Source organism: Panthera pardus, unplaced genomic scaffold (assembly GCF_024362965.1).
Source record: "Panthera pardus isolate Hobbes unplaced genomic scaffold, ASM2436296v1 HiC_scaffold_7, whole genome shotgun sequence".
In the NCBI taxonomy this organism is placed as follows: Eukaryota; Metazoa; Chordata; class Mammalia; order Carnivora; family Felidae; genus Panthera; species Panthera pardus.
The window spans coordinates 22,834,591-22,847,621 of NW_026527002.1; the positions used below are offsets into that span (position 1 = coordinate 22,834,591).

The 13,031-nt window shown below is 41.4% G+C and overlaps 1 protein-coding gene across 13 annotated transcripts in view; it reads right to left on the minus strand.

The window, feature by feature from the left end:
- Nucleotides 1–774: 774 nt before the first annotated feature.
- STAU2 (staufen double-stranded RNA binding protein 2) overlaps nt 775–13,031 on the minus strand; it is a 306,645-nt gene continuing 294,388 nt past the window's right edge. For all 13 annotated transcript variants that reach the window (XM_019453291.2, XM_019453289.2, XM_019453295.2 and 10 more), the window contains 2 exons: nt 3,043–3,131; nt 775–1,912 (listed from right to left, as the gene is read on the minus strand). In XM_019453291.2, coding sequence (XP_019308836.1) covers nt 1,819–1,912; nt 3,043–3,131 — 183 coding nt within the window. In that variant the 3' untranslated portion in view covers nt 775–1,818. The remainder of the gene's footprint in view (nt 1,913–3,042; nt 3,132–13,031) is intronic.

Consider the following 13,031-nt stretch of genomic DNA (forward strand, 5'->3'; position numbering starts at 1 on the left):
AGGTAGCCCGTGTTTATTGTGTTTGGTAAACTGAAGATCCACTTTAAAGCCCCTGCCCGAAGTGGTGCTGCGTACGGGCCTGTTCCCCACCCGGCTGAGGGCCTAAGCCTCAGGTGGTAAAAGGCAGAGCAGAAGAAACAGCCTGTCCCCTTCGAAGGCAATGATTCAGGGCTCTCCGCACCCTGGCGCGAGGCAGCAGGACGTATCGTTCAGCTTGGCTTACCTTGTGAACCCCAACTTTACAAATGCGCTGATCTCCACCAGGACCCAGCTTTATGTAACGAAACCTATTTCCTCCGAGGGCACCGGCCCTCCCAACACTGGCGGACTTCCCCACATGGGAATCATTAAAAACAACCTTCGAGTTATTTCCTTATGTTGCTGTTTGTTTATCCTCCAGTCGCGTGTGAGTCAGCCAGATCATGATTTGTGGTGGTTTTGCTTATGAAATCTTACATAATCATATTCCTATTGTCACGTTGGGTCGAGCAGTTAGGCCATATAGTGTTTTCTCATTGCACAACGTCTGTGAATCAATAAGGAGAAAGGCTGAACAATGAGATGACGTTGGCTGGTCAGGAACCCAGCTCCTCGTCACCCAGGAGGCCGCTCTGCAGTTTCACAGATACAGCTGGTGGCGCAGGAGCCGGGACACCCTCTAAAGCCACCGTGGCGCAGGATGACTGGGCTGGGTGGCGGCCTTTGGGATGGGTCTCACCGAGGTGATGTTTAAGAGATGAGAGCCAGGGAACGAAAGAACAACAATGACAACACTTCACACAGAAACCGACCAATTTTTTTACTGCATTCGGTACACGCTGGATTCCAACATGCTGGTCCAGAGCGTGGCTGGCTACAAGCTGGCAAGACTCTTACGGCTCCTCCGACAGGCTTTCCCTTCCCCGCCATGTACATTATTTATTTTGATCCTACTCACTGTCCCAAGTCCAGAGGCAGTTATTAAAAACGCTCTCGATGCAAACAGTGAGTGGCTATGACACACGGATGAGGGTGGGTGCGACTTCCACAACGGAACGTGGAATCTGGAGAAATGGTCAGTGGAGGCAAGACGCCTCCTTAGTGGCTAATAGTATTATGGAGCTCAAAACCCACAACTGTTTTTTTTCTTGTTTTTGTTTTTTAATTCCTGGAGTATATTGAAACTAGTTGTTCCTAACACGATTTCATATGGTAAATAAAATATCTGACCTGATTTAAACCTTGTTTGTTTGCATACATCTTTGAGGCGTGCACCTCAAAGTCATTCGTATTGATACAGGATGAAGATTATAAATATCCGCATAAAAAGAGAAACGGTGTGACTCTATATGAAGACAACGACCATCACATTCCACAGCACATCATTGGTTAATCTTTGAATCGTCAAGCATTATTTAAAACAAGAGAGAGAGAGAGAGAGAGAGAGAGAGAATATAACTGAACACAAGCTCCACGACAAAACAATCATAACAACGGAACCAAACCCAATTTCTCTATTAATCATTTAAAATTTTTACCTCTGTTTCTAACACTTTTCATTAATTGTTATTTCAAGCTCCAGTAGCAGGATCAGATTTCTCCTGCCTCCGGGCAAGTGAGTTATGATCTGATCTCAAGTTCCGAGGGAGATGCTCAAAGTTTTATTTTTCCCCAGTTGAATAAACAGTACTATGTATATTATCTCTTGTGTTAGAATAGTGTTGTCTTCACATAAGACTCAAATAATGGTATTAGTCATTCATTTCCTTGAACACAGACACCCTCATGCGTGCTGACAGGTTTATAAGGATGTGGTGGCAGCCGTGGTTCTGGGAGCTGCTAGATGACCGACTTTGATTTCTTGCAGTCCTGAGCGATGGAGCCCGGGTGTGTCTGGTTATTGTCCGCTTTCTCTCCCAGATGCTGGGCTTGTCTGGAAGATTAATACATTAACAAGAGCTGAAGGTCCAGGGTTGCACGTCTTCAGACATGTTTATTAGCAGATGGCACACAGGATTCAAAGGTCACCACAAAAGTGACATTTTAAAGTGAAACAACAATATTTATGTTCAGATAGTCTACTGATGAGATCATGTGGAAATGGTTTTGATTAAATTAGCTTATAAATGGTTGCCAATCTATAGACAACAGAAAATACCGCGTCTGTTTACCAAATGCTTTCTTCTCACGCTCTCACCTCTTACATATTAATGACCAAATGCTGTTTTGGGGCTATGCTTATTTAACCGGAGGATCAATGTATCTGTTTTTCACTTCCTGGGTTATCGGTTTGTTTTCATTCTAAAAAACGTTATCTCCTATGGGCGTTTTGAAATCTCACCTGCGATTTTTAGGGCTTGGAAAGAATTCGGATTCCTCTATGTAAATGCAATTGCTTTCAATTTCTTTAGTATAAATTGGGCCTCTGGAGAGACCTAAAATTCAGTCGCTCAGGTGAGACCTGACATTCGATATCATAAAAAAGAACTATGCACTCGATTTCAGAAATTCTTGCTACAGCTACATTCTTGCCTTTGCAGTCCTTGGGAGCCACACTTTTGTGGCAACGGGTGCTTGTGTTTCTAGAACAACGTGGAAAACAAAATGCGGTCAAGGGGAGGGGATACCTCTTCTGGACTTCTTTTTCTTTTCTCTCTCTTGCGCCCACAACTTAGCAGGAGTGTGAGCGCAAGTTTGTATGTCAGAAAAGGTTTAGACAGAAGAAACCTCAACAGTATGAAGTAAAAACAGTATTTTAAAAGTTGTGCAAGTCTCTATAGTCAATAAAACTCACATAAATATTTACAACAAAGGCATTGAAATGGAGAAAAAAATGATCAATTAGTAGATTAAAACTTTCATATATGTACTAGAGGAAATGAAAATGACCATATATATATCGTTTCTCATTTATTTACATTTAACTGTAATATGAATAATTTTATAAGATATAGATATTATTGTCTTGAGGGTTTTTTTTTTACCTTATTGTTATCTATATCTTATTTTTTTTGTACAATTGCAAAATTAGAAATGTAAGAATATAGCAGAAGATTTACTCACTTTTCAAGAGAACCTTTTTCAATATTCATTGCCCCTTCCATTGGGTCCAGTCCTTGTTCAGAAAATTGTTTCAAGGCACTTAAAGCTGCCTAAAAATGAAAACAAACACACAAACAAGGAGATCCATTCATTGACTTTAATATTAATAAACAGGTAATTGTAAAAGAAAGCTGAGATGTATAGTAAAGACTATCATTTTCACTGGTCTAAATAAATGCTTTTTTTGCATCATTTAGCAAAATTACATTTGAAAGGCTGTATTATCACGAAGCAATTGTATGCTACAAGGGCCTTATTTCTGTGGCGAAGTGGGAGGAGGTGGGGAGGAGAATCTCCAAAGTTTCATGCCTTAGCCCCCATCCATAATTTTGTAAAATCACAAAGTTTTTATCTGCAAATGTAGAAGCACCTAGTATAAGCCTATTATAGTTTGACATATAAATATATATATACACATATATATAAATACATATATAAATATAATGTATTATATTTTGACTATAATAACATTTTCTCCTCACATTACTGAAACTACACATTCCCTTCCTTCAGACAATGCAACATCAGATTTTCCCAAGTTAGGTACTCTTTCCAAAGTTAGCATAAAGGTATTGTTCCATTTTATAGCTATCCCCAACCAAATCACAGGATGTGAGCAGAGAAATCGGCCCAAGACACTCATGCATACAAAGGGGATGGTACGATGGTATTCTGTGAGGAGAGAGAAAATGTGCACTCTTTGGGGCCCCGGGGAGGCAGGCCTGGCCATAGCAGAGCCTCCCAAGGTGTTGATATGCCCGTCTTGCGTGGGATGCTGAAGGGTGTTGACAGGCTGGCTGAGCCTCGCTGGATAGCTGGGAGGCACCAAAAATGCGATGCTGATAAGATCTACATAACTTGTTGACACTCTTGTGCACGTTCCAAATTGTTATTTCTTTGAATAAGAATTTGGTTCTCCTTCCCCTCCCCCATCCCCCACCCCCTTAAAGCTCCATTAGAAGGGCTTTGTTGAGTCTGAGATAGGTGTGAGCGGCCAGCTTTGTTTGAATCCTGGAGATCCCACTGGGTCACACTTTGGTCATCTGTATCCTCTCAACTACCTTTGAAAAAGGGCTAACTCTTGCAGTTTCCCAAACTTTTATCTGCCAAAGGCCCCTTTTGGGTAGCTGACTGTGTGATCCCTTGCAAATTTCATTATTTGTAACATATTTTTTGGTTTTCCTTTTTAAATTAATAGACTTAATTTTTTTAAGAGTAGTTTTAGGTTTCCAGGAAAATTGAGCAGGGATGTCGGTGTCCCCCCCCCCCCCCCCAACTCCTGGTCTTGGCCCACGCTCGTACTATGTGTACAGCAGCTGGCACAGGCTGACATGGCAGGTAAGCAGTACTTTCAGTTGGGTAGAAGCAGTGTGGCTATTTCATTGCGGTACTATTGCTGGTTGAATTGTGTCCCCCCCACTACTCCCCAAATCTATATGTTGAAGTTCTAACCCCCAATACCTCAGATGTGGCTGTATTTGAAAACAGGGACATTGCAGATCTAAGTAAGATGAAGTCCTACTGGAATAGAATGGGCCCAGAGCCAATATGTCTAATGTCCTTATAATAAGGGGAACTTAGGATGTAGACACACACACACACACACACACACACACACGGGGAGAACAGCCTGTGGAGAGGAAGGCAGAGATTGAAGTGATAGAACAGAAGCCAAGGGACGTCACCGATTGCCAGCAAACTGCCAGATGCTATGGAGAGGCCTTGGAACATATTCTCCCTCACACCCTCAGAGGGAACCAAAACTGCCAGCACCTTGACTCTGGACTCCCAGCCTCCAGAACTGTGACAAGATATATTTCTGTTTATTAAACCACTCAGTTTGTGGCATTTTGCTATGAGAACTCTAACAAACTAAAATAGGTCCATCATAATGCCTCCTTAAGGACAGTAGAACCTCCTTTTCCTTTCTGTGATGTTTCTTTTTATTATATTTTTATTATAAAAATAATTTTCATTATAGGAAAATCATAAGAGGTACAAGCAAAAACAGTGTGAAAATATTCACAGGCCCATCCACCATTTACTACTTGGTCTAATGTCTTTCCCTTTACTTTTCTATCCCTTCCCCATATGTACAAATTTTCACCTGGATCATATCTTCACACCATTTTATAACCTGCTCTTTTCATTGAATGTGAGCAGTTTTCCATATCAATAAAAACACTTCAGTAGCATTATTTTGCGTGACTGCTCAGTATATTGACTTTAGAGGTCCTTCTATATTCAGCCAATCCCTACTGTTGGACATTTAGGACACTCCCACATTTAAGTGATTATTAACACTGCATCCAGATTTCAAATAGTTAAATTTTTGCATACCATCTCAATAACTTCCTTATGATAGATTCCTAGAAATTGAATTTCTGGGCCAAAAAGCATGAATATTTTTAGATCTGACATGAGCTTTTTCACCTCCCTCAGAGAGGTTGTGACCACAGTAGTAATCTGAGGAGCTGATGTTTCTTTAGGTGCTTTTGGAATTAATCTCTCAGAACCACTTTGTGGGTCATTAGAGCCAACCAGTTTTGTCATTTTATGGCCCCACCTTAGTTTTCATTTGTCCATCCTGACCATTTACCTTATTCACTAGATCTGGCTTTGAGTGAAGTTTGGTTGCTTTCAAAAATTAAATTGAGCCTCAAAAGACCCAGATTTGGACAATTCCCCTCCCCCAAAAGAAACCTGCAGAGGGATTTGGCTCTCATTTAAAATCACTTGGGTAATCTCTGAGGTCCTTCTAAGTCCTGCAATGCTGGGTTGTGCTGGACAGCCTTCCCAGGTGACTACCCTGGGAAAAGTCCTGTGGGTGTGCACATTCTCATGGGCTTGTTACATGAACCTGAGCTCTGGAGTCCTGCCTTACATATGCATGTACTGGGTGAGGCATGAGGCCCACTCACTGCAAAGCTCTAAAGAGCAGTCCATGCCTGATTTTTCCAGATAGCCCGACTACATTGGTGGGGCGGAGTGGGGGGGGAGCACTAACGAACTTACAGGTCTTTGTATATTCAACAATTTTGAACAAATGAACACCTATTCTTTTTTTTTAATGTCTATTTTTGAGAGAGGGAGAGAGAGGGTGCATGGGCCTACGAGCAGGGAGGGACAGAGGGAGAGGGTGAGAGAAAATCTGAAGGGGCTTCCGCACTGTCAGTGCAGAGCCCAATGCGGGGCTCAATCTCATAAACTGCAAGATCATGACCTGAGCCAAAATCAAGAGCCAGGCACTTAAGTGACTGAGCCCCTCAGGAGCACCTTTTTTAAAATAAAAAAAAAAGTTAAATAACTATTCTTTTTTTCTGATCCATTAGTATGTGGATTATTGTCAGGAATGCCAATTTTTATCAATTGCTTCCCACATGAACTATTGTGGAAAGCTCTTTAGTGCCTGTAAATTTAAATCAGCAATGTCATATTGCTGAATGAGACACAAGAGAACCCCAGGGCTCCCTGGTCCCAAAATGACAACCAAAAATGACTTTTAAAAATTTAAAAAACAACTTTAAAAAGTCATTTATAGGCTAATTGCAGCCCATTTTACTAGTTGTCATTGGAATACTTGTTGCCTGAATACCAAGAACCAAATGTCTTGCTACACCAAGTCCAGGACCCCGTGACACCTGCTCTCTTCTATCCAACATATGAGATGCAGGCCAGGTCTCAGAGAGCAGGTTCAGTGTTTTGGCTCTTGCAAAATCTCCTGGATGATTTTATCAACATGTCGGGCAGGTCTCTGTGCACTTTCAAAATGCCTGTCGTCACACAAAGAATGTCCTGCAGGCTGGAAGGGCGGCGTGCTCTTTCACTCAATGCCATGAACGGATTTTCAGAATTCTTGTGTGGCTGCTTCCCTCCAAAGGTATGCTTAAAGGCTTCCAAACAATATTCCCTTATTTATCTGATGAGATAATTTCAACCCACATCTTATTGATAATCCTGAATACAATTGCTTATAAATAGGAGAGGACTTCTTGCTAATTTATAAAAGACAATGAAGACGATTTATCTTCTCTGTAAACAGTAATAGCTACCATTTGATGAGCATCACCCTGCCATAGTCATGAAACCAGGCCATTTACCTGAGTGGCCTCAGGTGTTCCCACAGCCCTGCAGGTAGGTCCTACCCATGAGGAATTCAGTAACCTATTCAAAGGTCACACAGCTAGTAAGTGGCAGAGCATGGATTTGAACCCAGTGCACATTCTTGACCAGATCACTTTATTTCCTTCACACCTAAGCCAATTTCAGCATGACTTTTTTCAATATTATCATTTCCAGATCACTCTTATTCCCTCCTCCATCCTCATTCTATTAATTATTCCCCCACAATAATTACTGGAGGTAAGCTCATACAATTATCTCCATTTTCTAGACAAGGGATTTATTATCTTGTGGGTTGACTTCTGAGGCTCTGTTCAGTGCTTCTGTAACAAGTGTAGATTGGGCTAAAATTGAATTGCTACGGTACTTATTTTGTCACTTGAATTACCCAACGGCTCCCAAACAAGGTGATTCAATTCTCCATTTCTCAACATTCTAAGGGTACCAAGTCTTGATCATTTATTCATCTCCCCTCTGTTGTTCTGAGAAGAGTTCATTCCTCACCCGCCAGGGGTTGCTGGCCAGAGGGAAAATCAAGCTGCACGGTTTGCCTGGGACTGTGGCATGCAGGATGCTGCAGCAAGGGGAGGGGCTGGGATGCTGGGATTGGGAAGATGAACGGACAGGGAAAGGACGGAGGGCTTGGCTGTGATTTATAGAGAGTGATAAGCTAAGTACTTTTAGGAAAGCAGAGATGGGCAGGGGCTGCCCACCAGGTGCATCCGCCCACAGGTATGAATGGAACACCGGCCCTGGCTGCCTCATCTCTCACTTGTCATGAGCCCAGCTGGGGAGCTGCCACCCTACCCCCAGTTCATCAACCACCACTTTCCCAGAAAGGATACTTTGCAGATTAAAAAATTCCATCTGTGAGATGGGTGTGCTTCACTTTCCACAGCAAAGTGGCTACAAAAATAGGATAATGCAGCAATGTCCAAAATAGCCACATTACATTTAGCAAGACTCAATCATCAGTCATTTCAAAGAACAATGTATAATGGAATGGCTTTGCCAACAAATGCTAACATTTAATGGTCCACCAAGACATGTTACTTTGCACATCCAAATCTGTCCAGAAGATGGTAAAATCAACAAAATCTCCATGTTTCAACCATTCCAACTGAATAAATTGTACTTGCTAGAGGCCAGTTATTTAAAACAATTAAGACTATATTATAAAAATGCTACCTGATATTAAAGGACACTGGAGTGAGGGAAAAGTCGAATAACTCATTTGGAGAGACGTTTGCAGCCTGCTCAAGGCACAAGTTCTACATTGTCTACTACTGAGAGGGTAAATAGATAACGAGAGGCTCAGCTCCTACTGTCTGCAGTTCACCCCCTCAGCCTGGACAGTTTGCTGTGTGATAAATGTAAACTAATGTTGGGGAGTCGTGGGAAGGAGGTAAATCTGGGTTCCTTAATGAGGAACATCCTGAACGATGATTAAACCCAAGTTGTATAACTTCCCATACACTGTGGATTTGAGAATTTCAAAGTACCCAGAACACAAGTACCCAGAACCCTCCATACAGCTTCACCATAAACAAACAGACAACTGAACAATTTCATTTCCAAGGTCAGAAAATGTTTCCTACCAAATAAAAACAAACTCACTCAGCATTCAAGTGTGTGTTACTACGGTCTGACCAAGGGGAATCTTAAACTTTAGCTTTATGACAATTTACATGTTTTGAGATTCTAAGAAAAGAGGAAAGAAAAGAAAAGAAAAAAGAAAAAAATCGGTACCTTCGAGGCAATTCACGTAGCTTGGTTTGAAAGGAGAAAAATTAAAGAAGCATTTTAAGACATGGATGACATTTCTTTTTCTTATTCTTGTCTTTTCAGCTCAACACTTGTTCGTGTGTGTGTGTGTGTGTGTGTGCGTGTGTGTGTGTGTTTCCCTTAAAAGAAAGCATCTACACAGATACGTAGAAATATTTTTGTCCCCAAAAGATTTTACAACTGTTTTGTGAGGAAAGCCCCACAGGTTCTTGAACAGATGTCGCTACCATTTCATGTATCACTTGTTTTGTGCGTAGTTATAGCAATACCAGAAACAAGATGCCAGTAAGATACTTTCCATGCCTGTTTGTTGGTCTTGGTTTGCACGCATGCATGCGCTTTTGTGTGTGTGTGTGTGTGTGTGTGTGTGCGTGTGTGTGTGTGTGTCTGCAGAATGGAGGTGAGTCTTCCCAGCCATTTCTGCAATTTCTAACTTTCCTCTTGTCAATCAGAAATTAGCAAATTGTGTTGAAACCAGTGCCTATTCCTCCTGCTTCCTTTTTCAGGAATCAAACGCAACAGTATTAAAGAATTTTTTGAGACACAACAATGGTCTTCACTGGCAAAATGTGAATTTTAACTCATCCCTTTATGACACACAGTTCTTCTCATCTTTAAACACAATGCCCAATGGATACTTTTATTTCTTTTTTTCCCCATTTCACACTTTTCCCACCGGTTTTATGTTCTGAATCCCAGAAACAGACAGGATGTTCCCATTAAAATCAATGGCAACCACACATGCCCGAATGTGGCCTTCATTTTTAAGCAAGTGCCCAAGGTTTGTTTTGTTTGCCTTTTCCTCCTGAGGCGCTTGTTCATGTGGAACTCTTCCTGGGAGCCACTCTCACTGCTAGATTCATTTCAGAATGCACACTGTGATCATATGTGCAGCTCACTAAATCAGGCTTCTTAAATGAGAAAACGATAGGCTTCAACAGCAACCGCCCTCACTTGTAGTTGAGGACTCTCCTAACTTCTTGTCTCAACAATCTTTGAGACTGGCTCCCTATTAAATCATTTCAGTGACTGCAAACCAGCAGGTTCTTCAGTAAGCTTAGGGCTTATTGCCCAAAGAACGTGAATTTTAATGTTCCTGAGTTATCATTTTCTTGCTTTGAAAGGTCTATAACAAAATGCCAACTCTCTCTTTCTATAAAATAAAAGAAACCCAAAAGAGAAAATTGTATTTCTAAATTTTGTCACATTACGATAAGATCCTCAGTCTATCACATTTCAGATGAATCAGTGATAGGACTTTAAAAATAAAATGATAAAGGATTATATTGAGCTTTAACTAAACCATTTGCTGCCCTGATTCTAACAATTTCATATAGCCTGCACTTTCCATTTATGCTCACATAAACCTATTGGTTCATATAATTTCCGTAAAACTCATACTTTATAAATGGCTTACTGTTGGAACAAAGGGATGTCAGCCTGCTAAGGTAATGGCTACTCATCATCAAAAAATAAAATAAAATATAAAATAAAATAAAATAAAATAAAATAAAATAAAATAAAATAAAATAAAAAGAAGTCCGGCAGTGGTCTGAAGGCATGCATATTTTAGACAGACTACTAAAGCAGAGAATAGGAATTTGACTCTAGAATTTGGGGAATTAGTACAAACTTTGGCACTGAAACTACAGACTTAGGCATCATCTATATTCTGTGGTCAGGCTCCTACATTGGGTAATCCATGTAGCTGCTCATCTTGACAATGACAGAGTCAAATTTAAGTGGGATTAACGATGCAGAGGAATGTTTGGAGTGTGTTTAGAACAAATTTTAGCAGTGGCATCCATGCTGCCAGCTCTTACTCCAACCATACTGTTTCTGTTCTACCAACACCATTCCTTTAAAAATTCCTGTGTTGTCCTTTATTTCATTACTGTTGATTCAACAAAAAATCCCCTTTGTAATGGTGTGCTACCTAAACATGCTGTTGGGCACAAAACCAAGTGTCCAAGAATGGCAGCAGCATCACTCTGTGCTTGGCAGGATAATGCCCCCCCCCCAAAGTGTCTATGTCCTGATCTCCAGGATGTGCATATGTTACCTCATAAGGCAAAAGTGATTTTGCAGATAAGACTGAGGTATAAACATTGAGATGTGGAGATTATCTTGGATTATCCAAGTGGGTCCAATCTAATCACATGAGTCCTTAATATCAGAGAATCTTTCCCGAATTTGGTGAGAGAGAAAGACAGGGCTGGGGAAAATGGTCAGAGTAATGTTGTTAGTTTTGAAGACAGAGAAAGGAAGACACAAGCCAAGAAATGGAGGTGGGTTCCAGAAGCTGGAAAAGCCAAGAAGACCAATTTGCACCTCAAGCCAAAAAAAAAAAAAGAAAAGAAAAGAAAAAAAAGAACTGCTGATACCTGGATTTTAGCCCAGGGGTTCTCTATAGAGAATCTACAGAACTCTAAGATAATCATTTGTTTTATTACTTATATATTAAAATTTTTTCTTTTTTTAAAGTTATTTATTTATTTATTTTGAGAGAGACAGGTACAGTGTGAGTGGGGAAGGGGTAGAGAGAGAGAGAGAGGGAGAGAGAAAATCCCAAGCAGGCTCCACACTGCCTGCACAGAGCCTGATATGGGGCTTGAACTCATGAAACCGTGAAATCATGACTGAGCCGAAATCAAGAGTTGGTTACTTAACCAACTGAGCCACCCAGGTGCCCCAAGTTTATTTATTTTTTGAGAAAGATGAGAGAAAGAGAAAGAGAGAGAGAGAGAGAGCATGAGCAGGGGAGGGGCACAGAGAGAAGGGGACAGAGGATCCAAAGCAGGCTTCCTTGCTGATGACAGAGAGCCCAATGTGGGGCTTGAACTCATGAACCATGAGATCATGACTTGAGCCGAAGTTGGATGCTTGACCAACTGAGCCACCCAGGTGCCCCTTAAGATAGTGCATTTGTGTGGTTAAGCCACTAAGTCTAGTAATTTGTCATTGCAGCAAGAGACAGCTAATACACTCTACCTGTCATCTGCACAAGGAAGGGAGGAGAGCATGGCATTTGGAGCCCGTCAGCCCTAGACTAAAATTCCAGCCCTACTGTAGACAAGTTGTGTCTATGCAAGTTACTTTATCTCTCTGAGCTTCTTTTTCATCATCTGTAAATTGGAGACTACAACACTTACAGCATTGGATTGTTTGAGAGGTTAACGTCTGGACCATGAATGAAAGCTTTTATTACACAATTTTCTCTGCTGAGACCGACATCCAGTCATAAAATTCTTTATACTTTCTATCTCCATGTTATTTATGTCCAGTTTTTTACACATTTCTATCTTTTTTCTAGCACATTGCTTACCCATCTTTCTTCCTAAGAGAACCCTATCATTATGCCTTCCCCTTAATCAAAAGCCACTACTAACTTCCAGCCACCAAATAACATTCTGTATCCTTGGCCTGGCATTCAAGGCCATGCATCAGCTGGCCCCATTCTACTCTATAACCTCATTTACTGCAATTTCATTACAGTGTGTTTCCCAGAGTGTGATGTCTGAGCCAACAGACTGGTCACCAGCCTCAGGAACACCTGGCGGGTGTCAGTGTTATCAAGAGCTACCCGGCCAGTTGGCCTGAGAGACACCAACATTGCAGAAGCCCTGCCCACATGGATCTTCCACCCTGGTCTGTCTGGTCTGCCTCCTGTCTGATGGAGACATCTGAGTTTTTTTTTTTACCTCTACACCTTTGCTCCTGCAGTCTTTCATTTTCCTAGGGTGGACTTCTCTGACTCCCAGCCTGTCTCCTACCCATGAACTTCTGACAGCCCTTGCCATTTGCTTCCCTGAACTGTGGGCTGTCTTCAACGTGTTTATGTCCTGTCTCTCACGTAGTCGGTCAGCCCTTGGTTGGAAGAGCCATTTTCCTGTTTGAAACTAGCACAATGTATTTACAGAAGATCCTCAAGGAATATTGCTTGGTTGGTTATCCACCAGCTTCCATCTGGAGCCCCCTAAGACAGATAAGTACTCACAGACACATTTGTGCTTTGTCTTCTCTCTATTCTGTAAGTGAGCATC